The sequence below is a fragment of the Hypanus sabinus genome, chromosome 1 (assembly GCF_030144855.1).
Source record: "Hypanus sabinus isolate sHypSab1 chromosome 1, sHypSab1.hap1, whole genome shotgun sequence".
Lineage (NCBI taxonomy): Eukaryota > Metazoa > Chordata > Chondrichthyes > Myliobatiformes > Dasyatidae > Hypanus > Hypanus sabinus.
The window spans coordinates 143,993,998-144,014,541 of NC_082706.1; the positions used below are offsets into that span (position 1 = coordinate 143,993,998).

Here is a 20,544-nt window from a genome sequence, read left to right on the forward strand (position 1 = left end):
AGCATGGCCTTGGTGGCGGGGTCCTACAGTACTCCTTGTAGATGTGCTCAATGGTGGGAAAGGTCTTTACCAGTGATAGATTAAGCTGTCCATATCCACTACTTTTTGTTTATTCAAAAACACTGGTGTTTCCATACCAGGCTGTGATGCATCCACTACACATCTATAGAAGTTTGTCAAAGTTTTAGATGACATGCCAATACTTCGCAAACTTCTAAGAAAGTATAGGTGCGGCCATACTTTCTTTGTAATGGCACTACAGGCTGGACGCAGGTCAGATCCTCTAAAATGATAACCCCAAGGAATTTAAAGTTGCTGACCCTCTCCACTTTTGATCTCCCGATAAGGACTGGCTCATCGACCTCCAGTTTCCTTCTCCAGAAATCAATAATCAGTTCTTTGGTCTTTCTAACATTGAGTAAGAGATAGTTGTAGCACCACTCGACCAGTTTTTCAATCTCCCTCCTATATGCTCATTTGCAGGTAGTGTTATAGAATACAGGTTGATGGTCCACAGCATGGGGCTGGCTGCTGAGAGATGTTGCTTACTAAGTGAAGTGACCATGAGGTGGCCTGTCTGCTTTAGCCAAACACAAAACAATGGGGGTTATGTAACTTAGCACACAAAACATTGCCACAGGTATGATGTATCAACGGTTGGAATATTTGTGTACTCAGAGCCAGCCCTCACTGCATTACTTTTAGCTATCTGGGATCTTTGTCTCCAGACGCGTTTAGACCATCTATGCAAATTACTTTGTCACAATAAATGTATGTAAATAATGTCAACTAGTAGCAAAACAGTATTTCTGTTAGAAAGCATTGGGAATCGTTAGGAATGAGAGAGCGAATGACATAAAGACGTGGTGACAGAAAGAACAGGAACTCATTCCCCAACCTTAGTTTTTATGTTTGAAAATCCTTTGTAGTTTATAAATGTTTTGTAATTGGGAAACATTAATCAGAAATCCTCTGTGAATGTTAAATGTGTGTTAAGAACTATTTAAAGTTAAATGCGTATCCTTAAAAATAAAATATATTTCATCAGCTGGAGTATCTCCTCCTTGATAGGGATGGTGCACGCACCACTCAAGACCTCACCACAGAGACTAGACAGAGAGGTTAGTCCTTGAAGAATAACCCCCCCTATAGTGAGGGTGCACATACACATCTACATCAAATAGTGCTTAAAATCTTATTTTGAGTTTAGAGCTTTGCGAAAAGTAAACCCAAATTCATCACAAGAACTCTCTTCCTTCTTCTAAACTCCAGCAAGTATGGACCCAGAGCCATCAAATGCAAATCATGTGTTAACCTTTTCATTCCCAGGTCCATTCTCATGAAAAACTTTTGGATCCTCTCCAATGCTAGCATAACCTTACTTAGATGGGGCCTCCATTTCTATTGTGTGAAGAATATTCCAAGTACGGTCCAACCAATGCCTTATACACATTTAGTATTTCATCCGTTTTTATATTCTAGTCCTCTTGAAATCAATGCCAACATTGCATTTACCTTCCTTACCACCAACTCAAACTGCAAATTAACTTCCAGAGAATCCGGCATGAGGACTCCCAAGTCCCTTTGCACCTCTGATTTTTGCATTTGCTCTGTTTAGAATAGTCTACATCTTCATTCCTTTTACCAAAGTGCATGTCCATACACTTCTCTACACTGTATTCCATGTGCCACTTCTTTGCCTATTCTCCTAATCTAAGTCCTTCTGCAGCCTCCCAGCTTCCTCAACACTGCTTACCCTTCCCATCTTTCCATCGTCAACAAACTTAGCCACAAAGCCATCAACTCCATCATCTAAGTCATTGACAATGAAAGGAAATAGTTCCAAAACCAGCCCCTGCAGAATATCACTACTCACAGACAACCAACCAGAAAAATGCACCCTATATTCCCACCCTTTGTCTCCTGCTAATCAACCAATATTCTATCCATGCCAGTATCTTTCCTGTAATACCATGGGCTCTTATCCTGTTCAGCAGCTTCACATACAGCACCTTGTCAAAGATCTTATGAAAATCCAAGTAAACAACATTCACCAACACTCTCCTTTGTCTTTCCTGCCTATTTATTTTATTGGCCTTCTCACAAGTGACAACTTATAATAAATGGCATTTCTTTGTTCTCATGAATCAAAGCAGTTCAGCCAGATCAGCTAGTTGCTAGGCTAAGGTTACCTCAAGTCACAAACACAAGTTATCCTAATGTTATGAATGTACCACAGCTCTGAGGGGCCGAAGGGTGCGGGGTAGCCCCCTCCTTTGTGAGAATCGCAAGATCACTATTGAGTCCGTTCAGGAGACCCAGGAAATGAGAGAAAGACATGCAGAATTCACAAAGATTGGAATGTGACCTGGCCTCCAAGAAGGCGGACCCATTGATACTGGCTATTGTCTCTTGGGAGACGGACTTGTGTATGGCATCCTGTACAATGCATCGAAGCCCCAGGCAATGAACTGAGGGGGAGGTTGGTGGAGAGATTGCATCATCTCAACCTCATTGACATCTGAGACCCTGTGAGTCAGGATAAAAGAGGGTCTGTGGGAACAGCCCCTCAGACGCACCAGAAGAAACGCTAGCGATCCCGTAATAGCGGAAGCCAGTGGGGAGGCCACGTGCGTTCGGTTCCATTTGCCCCGGAACCGGTGGCTTTTACCATGGAAAAACGGCTTTTAGCTAACAACGGGGAAACCAGCTCCCAACGACTCTCGAAGGATTGACATCATAAAAGGACTGGGCAAGTTTTAACCCGTCTTTCTCTCAAACCAAAACGCTGCAGCTTGAACGAACCAACAGTGACTTTTATATTTCCATCGGACAATACATTATCCCCTAGACAACGATAGAGCAATTTCTTATTGATTATTATTATACCCGCGCTTTTTGATTTAGTACTGACAACGTATATTATCTGTATGTTTGCATTGATATTATTTTGTGTATTTTTATCAATAAATACTGTTAAAATAGTACAATCAGACTTCAACGGACCTCTCTATCTTTGCTGGTAAGTGACCCAGTTACGGGGTACGTAACAACGGGGGCTCGTCCGGGATTTGATACCAAATTGGAGGGCCAGTGAATCGGGCTTGTAAGTCCAAACTTGGATCTGGTTACGCGGGTAGCCAGACAGGAAATCAGCAAAGATGGACGTGGGTTAATTTATAGAAAACCCGACTCTGGAGGCACTAGAGGCGGCCACCAAATCAGACTTGATAAATTTGACGAAGGGGTTAAACCTCGCAGAGGTGAGGTTGTCAATGAAAAAGCGGGAGGTGCGAAGGGCAATAACTCAGTATTATATTGGGAAGAATGTGTTTGCAGCTGAGGTGTTGGAAAATATCCCTGGAGATGGAGAAGTTAAGGCAAGAGCAAAGAGATTAAGGGTCAGACCGAGAGGAGCAGTTTAATGTTAGTCAAGAGTTGAGGTTAGTACCTCCGTTCGAGGAGACGGATGTTGATAGTTATTTCTTGCTTTTTGAAAAGGTGGCAGTGAATCAGAAGTGACCCAGAGATCAGTGGGTGGCGCTGTTACAAAGTGTGTTAAAAGGGAAGGCACAGCAGGCATATACGGCGTTGTCCATGGAGGAGGAAGAGGAGGAGAGTTATGACAAAGTAAAGGCGGCCATTCTCCGGAGTTATGAGTTAGTACCTGAGGCGTATAGACAAAAGTTCAGAAATTTAAAGAAAGGGTGGAATCAGGTGTATACCGAGTTTGCCTATGAGAAGGGTGTGCTCTTGGACCGTTGGTGCACAGGCAGAGACAGTGGAAGAGGATTATTGGTGTCTCAGGGAGTTAATTCTGATTGAGGAATTTAAAGGTTGTGTTTCGGAGGATATCCGGATGTATTTGAATGAGAAGCCGAATAAGTCCATCTCAGAATTTGCTAGGTTCACAGATGAATATGCCCTAACCCACAAGACAAAGTTTTCCTCGAATAAAAGTTCCCAGAGAGACCGTGGGAACGATCGAGAAAGCCCGCCGACTGAGGCAGAGGTCCCGCCGGGAGCTAGTGGTAAGGTTGAGGGGGAAAGGCCAGACGGCCAGAGATTTCCGGGCTTGACCTGTTTTAATTGTGGAGGGGGGGGGGCATATTGCATCTAAGTGCTTTGCTCCAAGGAAAGAGACAGGAAAAGGGAAAGCAGCAGTCCCTATCGGATGCGCCGTGGTAATCAGTAAATTGACAAGAGAGCCCCGGGTAGACAGAGTACGAGAAGGGTCTGACTTGTATGTCAAACGGAACCGTGTCTGTGAGGGAGGGAGACACACCAGTTCCAGTACGGATCTGGAGAGACACAGGGGCTGAGCTGTCGTTGATCAGCAGTAAGGTACTAGATTTTGGTTGCAAGACGAGAATGGTAGCTGTGAAAGGAATAGGAAAAGGGACGGAAATGGTGTCCTTACATCGGATCATTATGGATTGTGAGCTGGTGTCTGGACTAGTTGAAATAGGGGTGCGATCAGAATTTCCGAGAACTGACGCGGACGTCCTTCTCGGTAACGATTTAGCCGGTGGTAAAGTTTGGTCAGCCATGACGCTGACAAGCCGGCTGGTGAGTGTTGCGGCCCTGCCACTAGATTCCAAGATCTATCCCTCATGCATGATCACTCGCAGCATGTCGAGAAAGGCAGCTGAGAAAGGGAGCAGTTTAAATCCGGCCAGTTTCGATTTAGCCGAGACGTTTTTACTGACCCTGGACCACGAGGGTTTAGAACATAGGTGTCAAACTCAAGGCCAGCGGGCCATATCCGGCCCGGCGTACAATTATATCCGGCCCGCGAGATCATTTTAGATAGATCTATTATTTTAATTATTAATAGCCCGGCGATATGAAGCCTATGATTGTAAGTTAATACCAATCTTAAAAATAATGCTTGCTCAGCAGTCTTCTTCATAAGAAACGGAATTTGTGAAGTGAAACACTTTGTAGTTATAGCAGAGATTGAGACACATGAGAACAGGCTGAAAAAACAGAGGCAATGAAAGCTGCGTTCGCACACGCCCGACTGATCCGGCCCGCATGAAGCTGCATTTTGCCCAATCCAGCCCGTGACCTAAAATGAGTTTGACACCCCTGGTTTAGTGGGTGGTAAAACGAAGAGTAGTAGAGTGAAAGAGGGTAAGGGAGAGGAGGTAGACCTGCCCTTAGCGAGGAGAAAAGTTCTAGAGGCAGAAGATAAAGATGAGAAACAGGTAGAGCTGTTAAAAGGTCCAGGATTGGACATGGATGATCTGTCTGGTTTGGCAAAACAGTTTGAAGAAGTTGAAAATTCTAAAGGTGTTCCCGATAATGAAATGAGAGCAGTCCTAGATGAAAAGGGTGCCCTTACCTTGAAGAAATCTGCTGGGTTGGCAGATGAGGTTGTTTCAGCCCGCGGGGTTGAGCTTACTCCGGAAGGGTGTTGCCCAGAGAATAGCTGGGAGAATCAGGGGAATTTAGAATTTGGACCGGGTACGGGTATTGAAAGCCTGAAAGAGGCAAATGTCCCATTTGAGTGTGTCCAAGATGTGGATGCACATTACTGAACCTAGTAATGGAGCTCAGAAAAAGTCTGAGGTATTTGATTCAGATGAAAAGGAAAGCCATCCTTGTGGGTCAGATAGACTTGGTTCAGTGAAGAAAGGGTTAACCTTAGTAATAGTGGGAAGTGAGAGTTCCCAGGTGTTTGTGCTCGATGGTGTGTTGAAAGTTAATGCGGAGATCAAAAGTGGGGAGATGAATATTATTATTGAGGGAAACAGGAAATATGTAGTTCCCAAATCGAATGAAGAAAAATTAAAGCCTGCGGATCGCTTACAGATTGAGTTGGAAGATGACGGGGGCCCCCCATGCTATTGTTATTCCAGAGTGTGGTGTGAAAAGGCAGAATTTGAAATGCTGCTTGAACAAAGAGTTCGAACTGAAAACTAATTGCCTGAAGGGTCCTGAAGAGAAAGCCAGCAACTTGTGTAAAATTAAAGAATTGGGTAGAAATTCAGAAGATGGTCTAAGTTTGGGACATAGTGTTGATAAAATAACTCCTATGAAAGAAGCGGGCGAAAGCCTATTTCGCCAGGGTACCCAAGCTCCCCACATGGGAACTAATCGGAAAAGAGGTGAGGGTTAATGGGGATGCCATTTTTAAATATCAAAAGCTGGTTTTACGGGATTTCAACAAAGCAGGTGAATAATAAAGGCAACCCCATGGAAACCTACCTGTTAAGTTTGAAAGCAACATAAAGATTAGTATTTGCATGAACTTTTGTAGTATACACGTAAGCTTAAGGTCACAACTCTTTAGTTTTGTTTGCTGAAGGAAAAAAAATAGGTGGTTACTAAGTTGGAGTCTGATGCTACAAGACTTTAGTAAGGTACAAGATGTTATGATATTAAAGGAAGTGACACTGTAATCGTTAACTGTTTAGATGCTGAATTGAATGTATAACTGTATTACTCTGTAGTGAAAAAGAAAAGCTTTTGTATTGTGTTAGACTCTAAAATCCTGTAAGACTCTGTACTACTTCGTTTCCACCAATGGTGAAAACGCTTTGAAGAAAGGGGGTGTCATGAATGTACCACAGCTCTGAGGGGCCGAAGGGTGCAGGGTAGCCCCCTCCTTTGTGAGAATCACAAGCTCACTATTGAGTCCGTTCAGGAGACCCAGGAAATGAGAGAAAGACATGCAGAATTCACAAAGATTGGTATGTGACCTGGCCTCCAAGAAGGCGGACCCATTGATACTGGCTATTGTCTCTTGGGAGACGGACTTGTGTATGGCATCCTGTACAATGCATCGAAGCCCCAGGCAATGAACTGAGGGGGAGGTTGGTGGAGAGATTGCATCATCTCAACCTCATTGACATCTGAGACCCTGTGAGTCAGGATAAAAGAGGGTCTGTGGGAACAGCCCCTCAGACGCACCAGAAGAAACGCTAGTGATCCCGTAATAGCGGAAGCCAGTGGGGAGGCCACGTGCGTTCGGTTCCATTTGCCCCGAAACCGGTGGCTTTTACCATGGAAAAACGGCTTTTAGCTAACAACGGGGAAACCAGCTCCCAACGACTCTCGAAGGATTGACATCATAAAAGGACTGGGCAAGTTTTAACCCGTCTTTCTCTCAAACCAAAACGCTGCAGCTTGAACGAACCAACAGTGACTTTTATATTTCCATCGGACAATACATTATCCCCTAGACAACGATAGAGCAATTTCTTATTGATTATTATTATACCCGCGCTTTTTGATTTAGTATTGACAACATATATTATCTGTATGTTTGCATTGATATTATTTTGTGTATTTTTATCAATAAATACTGTTAAAATAGTACCATCAGACTTCAACGGATCTCTCTATCTTTGCTGGTAAGTGACCCAGTTACGGGGTACATAACACTAATCATAAATCCACATGTGCTATTTTACCGAAGACCATCTCATAAATACCTTACTTGAAAATCTCTAGTTTAACAGACTATCAATAGAGGTATCATTGTGTCCACTTTTAAGTTCTTTGATCTAGTTATTCCTGAGCAAAACATGTTCACAAAATGGAGGTTCCAGAACATTCTCACAAAATGTCGACCTCCATTCCTTCCGCCACATGTCAGGAACAAAGTCATTTAGTTTGCCTTCTTCCACTGTCCTTGACTCATTCCAGTTAGATGTTTTCTTCCATATTTTAATTCCTTCATGAGCAACAGAGCCATTAGGCAGCATTGCTAACTTAAATAAACTTCAAGACCTTGCCTTCAATACTTCCTTGTGCAATTGGATCCTTGATTTCCTCACTGCAGATCCTAGTCAGTTCAGATTGACAACATCTCTTCCATCATCACTATCAGCACAGGTGCACCACAAGGCTGTGTGCTTAGCCCTCTGCTCTACTCACTTTATGATTAAGCACAGCTTCAATGCCATAATCAAGTTTGCTGATGATGCCACTGTCGTAGGCCAGATCAGCATATAGGAGGGAGATTGAAAACCTGGCTGACTGGTGCCATTAACAACAACCACCTATGACACAATGTCAGCAAGACTGAGGAGCTGATTATTAACCTCAGGAGGAGGAAAACAGAGGTCTATGGGCTCATCAGGGGATCAAAGGTGGAGAGGGTCAGCAACTTTACATTCCTCAGTGTTATCTTTTTGGAAGACTTGTCCTAGATCCAGCACGCAAGTGCAATTACAAAAAAGTGCTTCTACTTCCTTTGAGGTTTACGAAGGTTCAACATGATATCTAAAACTTTGACAAACTTCTAAAGACGTCTAGTAAAGTGACTGGCTGCATCACAGCCTGGTATGGAAGCATCAATGCCCTTGAATGGAAAATCCTCAAAAAAGCAGTGGATATGGCCCAGTCCATCACAGGTTAAGCCCTTCCCACCATTGAGAACATGAAGCATTATTGCAGGAAAACAGGATCCATCTGCAGGGACCCCTAGTACCCAGGTTTTGGGTCTCTTCTCACTGCTGTCATCAGGACTCACACCAGAATCAGACTTATTATGACCAGCATGTGCCATGAAATTTGTTAACTTAGCAGCAGCAGTTCAATGCAATACATGATAATACAGAAAGAAAAATAAATCAATTACAGTATGTATATTGCATAGATTAAAAAGTGCAAAAACCGCAATAGCATATATTTTTTAAAAAGTGAACCACCAGGTACAGCAATAGTTATTATCCCTCAACCATCAGGCTCTTGAATCATAGGGAATAACTTCACTTGGCTCATTGTAGAAATATTTCCATAACCTGTGGACTCACTTTCAAGAACTCTTCATCTCATGATCTCAATATTTATTGCTTATTTACTCATTATTATTTCTTTTTGTATTTGCATGTTGTCTTTTGCACACTGGTTGAACACCCAAATTGGAGTTGTCTTTCATTAATTCTATTATGGACTTGTTGAGTATGCCCACAAGAAAATGAATCTCAGGGCTGTATATGGTGACTGTAACGTTCTCCTTCGGGTGTAACAAACGCCGAATTTAACGTCCGGATAAACCACAGTCAATGAAACCAGATCGCAGTAAGATTAACCATTTACTGTTCACTCTTCACATTAACATATGGTGAAAACTGTTGATAAAACAATACAAGATTGATACAGTATTTGTTCCTTCCTTAATATCACATTTCAAGTGTAAATACTTGCAAAGGTGACTATAACTACATTACACTAAGGTGCAGTATACAGGGAGAGTTTATCTGCTCCATTGACTACTTTAAATACACTTCCATGCAAACTATCCGCGACTCTTTAACTAACGAAAGCATAAACATTATCTACCGTCGTTACTTCTAACAGGATCGGCATTAACATCTTAGTTCAATATATCGATTATCTATTAACTTACAGCGTTGCTCTCACTGTGATTTCTCATGCCTGCAAAACTGCTTGTGCTCAGGTGTGCCTCGTGGAAAGCCCCCACCCTCGCGCTAATTTCAAACCGGTGTTTTCCCACAAGACGCGGCGAAACCGGATGTGACGTCATCACATGCCGATATATTTTACATGCAATGAATATACTTCAAACACTTCTAATTCTAGCTAGAAAATACTATTGAATGAATTACTAAGCAAAAATATTATAAACTAAATAACTGTCGTAAAGACAGCGCACTCCCCGCTTGACCTTCGTAAGGTCACAATGAGCAGAGTACAAAACTTAGTCTCTTAATCAGTCATTGGGTAGAAGTAGAATAACTTCTGTAACTGGCCCTTGGTAAATTTTCACATCGCCTTGGTCGGTAGTCTTCAATTCGATCTTCCTGACATGTCCATCCTCGATAGGGAATGTAGCAGTGATTCTGGCCGTTGGCCAGCTGTTGCGAGCGACTTGCTTGTCCCTGAGCAGGACTAAGTCTCCAACTTGAAGATTCCTGCGGGGTTCTGTCCACTTTCGTCTCTGTTGCAACGAGGGTAGATATTTCTGTCTCCAGCGGGACCAGAACTGATTTGCCAGAGCCTGGACTTGTCTCCATTGCTTTGTGTACAAATTCTTGTCTGAGAAGTCTCCTGGTGGAGGAGGTGCTCCTGCCTTTTGCGTAAGGAGCGTTGATGGCGAAAGTATAAAGGGGTTTTCTGGGTCAGAAGACACAGGTAGGAATGATTGTGCGTTTATAATGGCTGTGACCTCTGCCATTAGGGTGCACAGTACCTCGTGGGCCAATCGGGTGTGTTGCTGCATCTCAGGTTTCCTTTTCCGGGTTTTCCGTAAGGACATGAACCATTTGACTGCCTGCTCTTTGTTATCTGGTGAGCGCTGGCATGGTTCTCTGATAGGCAATGGGGCAACCCCATTATTTGCTTCATCTCTGAAGACCTTGGTGTCTTTGGTTTTTAAAGAAATGGTATCTTGAGCTGATTGTGCAAGTTTGTTGTCATACTTCGTTAGAGCGAAGACTGACTGGCCCAGCGACTCGTCGCTTGCCTCGCGCTTGTTAACGCCTTGTTGTGCTTCCTTGATGCACGGGACACTCGGGCAGGGTTGAAAGATTGAATGGCGGCCACTCTCTAGCACATTGGTCTTGAGTGTGTTAACCATCGGTTTGTGTACGTCACCGAGACACACCTCTCCTATCACCACCCAGCCCAGATCCAGACGTTGCGCGAAGGGGGCGTTGAGTGGTCCATTGATCTGCTGCCTAACCTTGTGTACCTGGATAACATCTCTTCCTAATAGCAGGAGTATTTCCGCTTTCGGATCCAGTTCTGGGATGTGTTTGGCGATGTGGTGGAGATGCGGCTGGTGTAGCACCGCACTTGGTGTCGGGATCCCAGCGCGGTTATTCATGATTTCATTGCACTCTAAGAGCGGAGGGAGACAGATGACGACTTTACCATCCAGGGACTCGATCTGGATGCCTTCTGCCTTCCTTCCTTGGGTTTCCATGTTGCCTGAGCAAGTTTTGAGGTAGTATGGGAACCGCTCACTCTCAATGTTGAACAATTTAAAGAACTCTGGACTGACTAGTGAACGATTGCTCTGATCGTCCAGAATCACATAGGCTTTGATGGCCTTGTCTTTGGCTCCTTTAGGGTACACCTTAGTGAGGCAGATCTTGGAACAAGAACGACTTGACTGAGCTTGACCGCAAACTTCTGTACAGTTCGTGCTGACAGCTATTGACCTAGAGTGAGCCTCTCCCTCCCCGCCGTCCTGTTGTGGGGGTGAAGGAGCGCTCTCGGTTTGCGGTAACAGGTCGGGATGCATGGCCTCGACGTGATCTGGGCTGTCACATTCCGGACACTTCACGGCGATCGTACACTCTCTGGCGAGGTGAGAGGTTGAGGAACAGCATCTAAAACATATTCTTTTCTCCTTGAGAAGAGCCGTCCTCTCTTCAAGGGGTTTTTCCCTAAACATTCTGCATGCTTTCAGGGGGTGAGGTTTGTTATGCAATGGACAATACTTGCCAGGGTCGTTGTTAGTTGTAAGGGCTTCGGTCTTGAGCAATGACACGGGTTTATCAATGTTGAAAACATTCGAAACGGATCTGCCTGGCTTGGTGTAAATCGAACTGCTTCCTGGACCTACAAGGCTAGGGTCGTTTCGCCTCTTCGCCTCCTTGCACACAAACCTAGTGAGGTGCTTAAAGGGAGGAAATCGACCATCGTGGTCTTCCTTGTACTCTGAGGCAACAGTCAGCCACTTGTCCTGCAGCCCAAATGGAAGTTTGTCCACAATTGGTCTAATCCCGGATGGAGTATCTAGGAATACTAGACCAGCTGAATAGCCATCTTCTTTGGCGCCTTGGATCTCCATGAGTAAATCTCCGAATTCTCTTAACTTAAAGTGATCTTTGGCTGACACCTTAGGAAAGTTTTCCAGACGTCGATATAGCGCCGCTTCAATAATGTCGGGGGCCCCATATCTCTCCCAAAGTCTCTCCCATGCTTCGCTTAAGGCTAGCTCAGGTTTGTTGATGTACACTGAACGCATGCGTCTCACCTGGTCGCGTGATTCTTTCCCCAGCCATTTCGCCATAAGGTCCAACCTTTGGGTTGCACTGAGCTGGACCCCGTCAATCACGTTGGTGAATGTGGAGAGCCAAGCACGGTAATTTTCGGGTTTATCGTCAAACTGGTACAGTCCCGAAGTGACGAGATCCCGTCGTGCTAAATACTGCAGCATGGGATCGGCTGCAAGCAGCATGCGGGCTGGCGCCTATATGACTGAGAACGCACGTTTCTCATGGAATTTGCCATCCTGGATTCAACCTCCGCGTCTCTTCGCATCGAACTTTGTAACTTTGGTGTCAAAGTATATCGGTTGTCAGCTCTTTCATTCTGGATTTCGGCTTCTCTGGCGGCCCTTTCTTTCTGGATTTCGGCTTCTCTGGTGGCCAGTTTCATTTTCAAAACTGCTTCTTGTTTGGCGTAATGCAGTCGCACCTTGGCGGCTTCTGCCTTGGCTCTTGCCTGGGTGGACTTACTTGATGTCGTTCTACTGCCCTTGTCGCTGGGCGCCATCGACTTGATCCCAGATCGAGCTGACATTGCAGCACTTGGAACACCTGATAACGCCTGGGTGGGCTTACTTGATGTCGGTTTACTGCCCTTGTCGCTGGGCGGCGTCGACTTGATGCTGGATTGAGCTGACATTGCAGCACTTGAAACACCTGATAATGCCGCTTTTTCACTGTAACGTTCTCCTTCGGGTGTAACGAACGCCGAATTTAATGTCCGGATAAACCACAGTCAATGAAACCAGATCGCAGTAAGATTAACCATTTACTGTTCACTCTTCACATTAACATATGGTGAAAACTGTTGATAAAACAATACAAGATTGATACAGTATTTGTTCCTTCCTTAATATCACATTTCAAGTGTAAATACTTGCAAAGGTGACTATAACTACATTACACTAAGGTGCAGTATACAGGGAGAGTTTACCTGCTCCATTGACTACTTTAAATACACTTCCATGCAAACTATCCGCGACTCTTTAACTAACGAAAGCATAAACATTATCTACCGTCGTTACTTCTAACAGGATCGGCATTAACATCTTAGTTCAATATATCGATTATCTATTAACTTACAGCGTTGCTCTCACTGTGATTTCTCATGCCTGCAAAACTGCTTGTGCTCAGGTGAGCCTCGTGGAAAGCCCCCACCCTCGCGCTAATTTCAAACCGGTGTTTTCCCACAAGACGCGGCGAAACCGGATGTGACGTCATCACATGCCGATATATTTTACATGCAATGAATATACTTCAAACACTTCTAATTCTAGCTAGAAAATACTATTGAATGAATTACTAAGCAAAAATATTATAAACTAAATAACTGTCGTAAAGACAGCACAGTGACATATATGTGCTTTGATAATAAATTCACTTTGAACTTGTGCCACAGTGCTGCCCAGTTATAAACACTAAATGCTAGGAGTTAATGAAGCTAAGTTCTAAGGAATAGAGTCCAGAGCTCAGGTATTCCTGTCACAGTTTTAGCAGAAGTAACCAAATTTTCTCCCCTCTAAACAAGTCAGCAGCCCCAGCTCCTGATCTTTGCCAAGCCTGTGGTTTTGACCTTCTGTGAAATATAGTTAGCAAATAGACTCTGTCAACAACTGATTGCAGCAAGGAAAGCGCGGGGAAATAATGCACTTTGTGCCTTTTGTGTTGCAGCAAGCGATGACACTGGTAAGTGCTGGTGAATTTAGACATGAAGTCATTATGTAATACAGCACAGAATACAGATTTAATATGTATTGTGCCTTGAAATATTGGTTTTACTCATGTAAACTAATTCTGCAAGTGACCCATGAGACAATTTGCATCTGTAGATTTTCACTTGTTTGTAATTTACTTTCATACCTCTTTGTGCAATATATATGGTTTTCGGCCTCCTTAGTGTTTGAGTAAGCATATCATGCTGACAGTAAAAGTCCGATACTCCAATGCATTTGTGTCTTACAGAGATGAGTATTTTTTTAGCCAGAGGGGAGTGAATCTGTGGAATTCGTTATCACAGATAGCTATGAAGACCAAGTCATTGGGTATATTGAAAGTGGAGGTTGATAAGTTTTTAATTCGTAAGGGCAACAAAGGTTAAGGAAGAAAGCAGGAATATAACATTGAAAGGGAAAATAAATCAGCTATGTTTGAATGTTGGAGCAGACTTGATGGGCCGAATGGCCTAATTGTACTCCCGACATAATATGGTTTTACAGACTTTTGGTCCTGTTAGATTAGCAGATTTTCTGGACTATTGGATGCTTTTCATTCCAATCCACTTTTAATTTTTTTTTCCAGAAGTTACAGAGAATTTTAATGAATTTTCCAGGAAACAATAATTTAAAAGGGAGCGTGAGATCCAGGGACCAAGTAAGTCCAAAGGGAGCATAGAATCAGAGCTCTGGTGAATGGGAGAGAGCAGGGACCAGGTCTCTGGTGAATGGGAACCATTCATCAGTGATTGGCAGGAATTTGGAATCAGGGTGGGGGCAATGTGTCTGGTGAGTGGAGGGGAGTGAGGACCAAGTCCCTGGTGAATGGTATGGAGAGAGGACCAGATCTTTGGTGAGTCGGATGCCAAACATCAGAATTTCCTACTGGTCTGATGGTGGATTGTCAGAGATAAACCATAGTGTGTGAGATATACCACAAACACCAGATACTGGGCTCTGCACATTTTCAAACAAAAGGCATTTTGTATATGAATGAGATATTACATCACAGCCTTGAAATGACTGGTGAGGCCGCATGTGGAGTATTATGTATAAGGCGGTCACCCTGTTATAGGAAAGATGTGATTAGATTGAAGAGTGCAGAGAAGATTTATGAGGATGTTGCCAGGACTAGAGGGCCTAAGTTGCAGGGAGAGGTTGGTCATGCTAGGTGTTTATTCCTTGGAACATAGGAGAATTGTCAGAGTAGAACAGCACAGAAACAGGTCCTTCAGCCTACCAAGTCCATGCTGAACTATAAATCTGCCCAGTCCCATTAACCTGCACCTGAACCATAACCCTCCATACCCCTCCCATCCACGTACTTATCCAAATTTCTTTTAAATGCTAAAATCAAATCCACATCCAGCACTTCTGCTGGCACTAGTTCCACATTCTCACCATCCCCGTGAAGAAGTTCCCCCTCATGGTCCCCTTAAATATTTCACCATTCAACTTTAACCTGCAATCTCTCGTTCTACTCTCACTCAACCGCAGTGGAAAAAGCATGCTTGCATTTACCTATCAATACCCTCTGTATAATTTGATATGCCTCTATCAAATCTCTTCTCATTCATCTATGCTTGAGATGCACCTTACAGAAATTGTTTAAAATCATGACAGGCATAGATAAGGTGGATGGTGACTATCTTTTCCCCAAGGTAGGGGAGTCCAAAACTACAGGACATAGGTTTAGGGGAAAAATTAAAAAGCGACTAGAGGGGCAACATTTTCACCTGGAGGATGCTGAGTATATGAAACGAACTGCCAGAGGAAGTGGTTGAAGCAGGTAATTTGTTTAAGAAGCACTTGGACAGGTACATGGAGGGTTGGGGCTTAGAGGGATAAGTGACAAAAAAAGGAAATTGGGACGAGCTGCGTGGGCACCGTAGACTGGTTAAGCCAAAGCATCGGTGTACGTGCTATGACTCTTATAATTGTAAAGTGTACCAAAACTAGCAACTACTTATACAGTTTTAATCAGTGCAATTAATTGAAAAACTCATTTTAAACATCATTAATTTTATATCCAATTCCAGCTTTGTCCCTTCTCCTCCAAGGTTAGATTCATTTTGATTACTGATTTGGGCACACCCATACAATACCATTGTGATAGGTCTGATGCACCCCCTTTAAGAGAAACTTTACCTACGTACACTCAGTAGACATTTTATTAGGTACTCCTTTTCATCAGCCAATCATGTGGCAGCAACTCAATGCATCAATGCATGCGGTCATGGTCAGTTCATGTTCAGACCAAATGTCAGAATGGGGAAAAAATGGGATCTAAGGGACTTTGATTATGGAATGATTGTTAGTGCCAGTGTGGTATAAGCATCTTAGAAACTGATGATCTCCTGGGATTTTTATGTGTAACAGTCTCTAGAGTTTACAGAGAATAGTGCAAAAATACATCCAGTGAACTGCAATTCTGTGGGCAAAAACATCTTGTTAATGAGAGAAGTCACAGGAGAATGTCCACATTGGTTCAAACTGACAGGAAAGCGACAGTACCTCGTGTTAAAACAGTGGTATGCATATTAGCACTTCTGAATGCACAACATGTCAAAATTGTAAGTGGAAGGGCTACAGAAGCAGAAGACCACACCGGTTCCACTCTGTACTTAACAAAGTGGCCACTAACAGTATTTACAGGTATATCATTTTCAAATTAAAACACTGCCATCTAGAGGCAGCAGCTCCACTATCTCTGCCCCTCTGCTGCCTCGAAGGCTGTTTTCACTGGACTGACCAGGAATGAATTTCTCCCCTGTAAACAAGTCTATGCCAGATATTCTCCATCCCTGTGTTGCCCACCAGTGTCAGAAGATCTCCACACAGCAGGTGGATACCATTTGCTCCCTCTCCAGAGACACTCAGGCACAGACAAATGAGAAACAGGACAAGTCAGCTCAAGTGGAACCTCCGACAGCCTGCTGCTTGGAAAAGTGAATGGCTACCTTGGCCAGATCCAGGAGCAGATCAGCAAGTTACTGCATGACTGACTCAACCCCTGTTTACATCAGGCATGTGTCCATGAGGGCAAGTAGACCCAATGTAGATCATGCACTTTTGTATCTAATGTAACACTGGAAAGATGCCTACTGGAGAAACCAGACTGTGAGAAAACACTTTAGGCCTAAAGATTCTAAAGAGAGGTGCATGCTTTGTTTGTCTGAAAGGTTGAGAAGTTCATCAACCACAGCTGGGCTCCTGACTTAAAACATGCACTGTTCATTTCCTGCCACAGACACTGCTCAGATTTCAGATTAATTTATTTATCCCATGTACTGTATATCACAACGTACAATAAAAAGCATCATTTATGTTAACAACCAACACACCCAAGGATGTGCTGGGAGTAGCCTGTAAGTGTCGCTACACATACTGGCACCAACATCGCATTCCCACAATGTACAGCAAAACAACACAAGCAACAAAAGCAGCAGCAGCAAAACAAGTTCCTTTCCTCCCTCCCTCCCACTCACACAGACAGGCCTCCAAACTGCTGAGTTCCTCCAGCAATTTGTTTGAATTTGTTTGTTGCTCCAAATCCCAGCATCTACTTAGTCCCTTTTGTGTCTCCAGACTGAAAAAGCATCACCAATGTTTTGCCTGAAACCAGCCGTTGCTAGGAGCTGTGTGTAATGAGCTTATTTTTCTCTGTCATGTAGGTAACCATGGACAAACTTATACACGTCCTCCTGCTCCTCCTGAACACAGGATTCCTCTCTGCCTGTCCCAAAAAATGTTCCTGCTATTCTAAAGCAGTTGACTGCCGCAGTGTCTCTCTGCTGAATTTTCCACCTGACATTGACCATGGAACAGAAACATTATACCTGGATGAAAACTCTTTGATCAGAATCCCTCAGAATGCTTTTAAAAACCTCACAAACCTAAGCTACCTTGGTTTATCAAGAAATCGCCTCCTCCTTCACAACTACACGTTTGATTTTCTGCTTGAACTCCAAGCTTTGGACTTGTCTGCCAACCACCTGTTGGAGATACAAGTGGACCTGTTTGGAAACCTTCCACAGCTCACCTGGTTAAACCTGGCCAATAACAAATTTAATACTCTCCCTGTGATGTGGCGTCATGAGAAACTGACTTACTTAGATTTATCCAACAATGAACTCACGGTGCTCCAGAGAACATTCAACAACTTCCCTCGGCTGGACACCCTGCTTCTCAACAATAACAGACTGCAAACACTCCCATCAACACTGTTCCACCCATTACATCTCCTCGATGTTCTGGACTTGTCCAACAATCAGCTGAGCTCCCTGCCTCTCCAACTCTTCAAGAGCCAACGCAATCTGACTGATCTGCGTCTGGACAACAACAAGTTAAAGAATTTCATGGTATCTTTGTTCAGCCATCAGGGTAACTTACAGTACCTAACCACCTCTGGGAACCTCATTACTAGTCTCTCACCTCCTATATTTGCTAACTTGACCAAACTATTGATGCTGGACTTATCCAACAACTCATTGACCTGTCTACCAAAAAACCTCATCTCTGGTCTGGAAGCACTGCAAACATTGAAGGTCTCTGATAATCTTATTAATGAACTGAAGAGTGAAACATTCAGACATAACCCTAACCTAATATTCCTACACCTGGACAACAACCAGCTCAGCAGCCTTCCAGTATTTGAAGGACTAACACATCTGGAAGAGCTGACTTGTTCCTTTAATAAGCTCATTGGCTTTCCAAGAGGATTTGCTGAGAATCTCCTACAGTTGAAGTGTCTGCTGGTCACCAACAACCTCATTAGCCAATGGGACCCTGAGATATTCCAAAATATTACCTCGGTCCTCCTGAGGGACAATCCAGTCTGTTTCAAGGCAGTGGCAGCACCTGTCCAATCCACACATATCGACTGCAGGAAGAAGCAGTGCTCCTCAGTGTGAGACTGAAATAACTTAGTTAAAGATGTCAGTGATTTACTAATGCGTGGAACTTACTGGGCAGGCACTAACTGGTGAGATTTAAGAGAAGTTATTAAATTCCATCCATATACTGTATAGATTCAGTTTAAAAAAAAATTCACAAATCCTTTTGGTTGGTGCGGCATGGTACCATGGTGTTTAGCTTAACTCCTTACCGTGCCAGTGATCAGAAGATTGGGGTTCAATTCCCACAGTCCTCTGTAAGGAGTTTGTACGTTTTCACTGTGACCACATGCATTTCCTCCAAGTGATCTGGCTTCTTCCCACATTCCAAAGACACAGGGGTTAGATGTTGTGGACATGCTATGTTGGCACCGGAAGTATGCTTACACGTGGGCTGTCCCCAGCACATCCTCACACTGTACTGGTCATTGACAAAACAATTCAACAATGTTTCGATATATTCCGTCAACCAACTCATTTGATTAGAGATATAATTTGGTTACAAAGGCTGCATGGGACAGTGGGGGCAACTACAGCAAAACCTTATGTTCATGGGTCACCTTCATGGGAGGGCCAGGGATCACATTTAGGGGCAGTGAGGCCAGTGACCCTGGGCTGTGAGCTAAATTTTAGAAAACAAGAGTGAAAGGTTTGACACAATGAACTCAGAGACCATGTAGATCTGGGGATGATCAGAAAATCTGAAACGAAAGAGCCAGGAAGTTGAGGATGGCTGGAGCACACATGGTACAAAGGGTCATCCACACCTTCACTTCTAAAGCCTTTCCATTTTAGGGTCTGACCAAGGGGGAAAGAGTTCTGATGGTTCCAGGGTCCCAGAAGAGGGGAAATAGTGAAGATGGCAAATAGCTTCATAGGGGGAGGGAACTTGGGGGTCAGGTGGTCAGGGGAGGGAATGATGGGAGGAAGCTGATGGTCAGTGGGGAAGGAGCCAGAGGTTGGTGGAGAGATACTGAGGAAGACCCATCATGGGGCTGAAGGCTTTATGTAAAGTTCCTGCCTCAACCCCCATGGTTTGGCACTGAGGGATGGGTCAGGGCTTTCTGCATTGGGAACTATTTCTTGCACTGTATTGCTGCCACAAAACAGCAAACTTCACATTATCTGAGTCAGTAATGCTGAACCAGATTCTGGTTCTGACAGACTTCCATTGCTGACTTCATTAGGCTTACTTTGTGATGAAATACTGCACGTCGCTCCTGCACACAATGCTGCGGAACGAGAAAGGTATGAACTCGGCACTGCTGTGACCTTTTATCTCCCTCCCTGATGATCATGGGCCCTGAGTCAATCCAGGAGGGTCAGTACTCTGAGGGTTTGTCAACAGCAGGTCAATTCCTGCCCAAAGCCAGAGGCTCAGAGCCACACAACACAGGAGCAGACCCTTCGGCCCAACTTGTCCATGTTGACCAAGTTATCCTTCTAAGCTAGTTTCATTTGCCTGTCCATATTCCCTCTAATCCTGTCCTGCTCACGTATCTGTCCAAGTGTCTTCTAAACATTGTAATTATAACCACTCTGGCAGCTTTTCACCCTTTGTGTGAAAAATTTACCCATTGGATCCCTTTAACTCTTTTCCCTCTCACTTTAAACCTCTGCCCTCTAGTTTTAAACTCCCCTAGCCCGTGTCTCATTGTGTGGATCAGACTGCAATATACCAAGCGCCATTGAATTTCTGAGCACAAGCAACAGTTCACTGACTCTGCATGGCAACCACTGGTTCACTGGAACCTATTTAAAGTCAACAGCTCCTTACAGATACAAAGATAGAGGCAGGAAAGTTGTTTCTATTGCTATGTGAGACTAGAACTAAAGGACGTAGTCTCAAGATTTCGAGGAGTGGAATTAGGATAAAGCTACCAAATTAAATTTATTTAACACAAAGCTGGATAGATCTTTGCATAACAGGGGAATTAAGAGTTGTGGGGAAAAGGCAGGTAG

General features: G+C 43.9%; 2 protein-coding genes across 4 annotated transcripts in view; one reads left to right on the forward strand and one right to left on the reverse strand.

The window, feature by feature from the left end:
- riok3 (RIO kinase 3 (yeast)) overlaps positions 1-17,200 on the reverse strand; it is a 76,731-nt gene extending 59,531 nt beyond the window's left edge. The window contains exon 1 of the mRNA XM_059977991.1: positions 17,176-17,200. The gene's annotated coding sequence lies outside the window, so the exon portion shown is untranslated. The remainder of the gene's footprint in view (positions 1-17,175) is intronic.
- LOC132398489 (leucine-rich repeat-containing protein 15-like) overlaps positions 1-20,476 on the forward strand; it is a 146,344-nt gene extending 125,868 nt beyond the window's left edge. For all 3 annotated transcript variants that reach the window (XM_059978034.1, XM_059978023.1, XM_059978014.1), the window contains one exon: positions 17,362-20,476. In XM_059978034.1, coding sequence (XP_059834017.1) covers positions 17,362-18,600 — 1,239 coding nt within the window. In that variant the 3' untranslated portion in view covers positions 18,601-20,476. The remainder of the gene's footprint in view (positions 1-17,361) is intronic.
- The last annotated feature ends 68 nt before the right edge of the window (positions 20,477-20,544 follow it).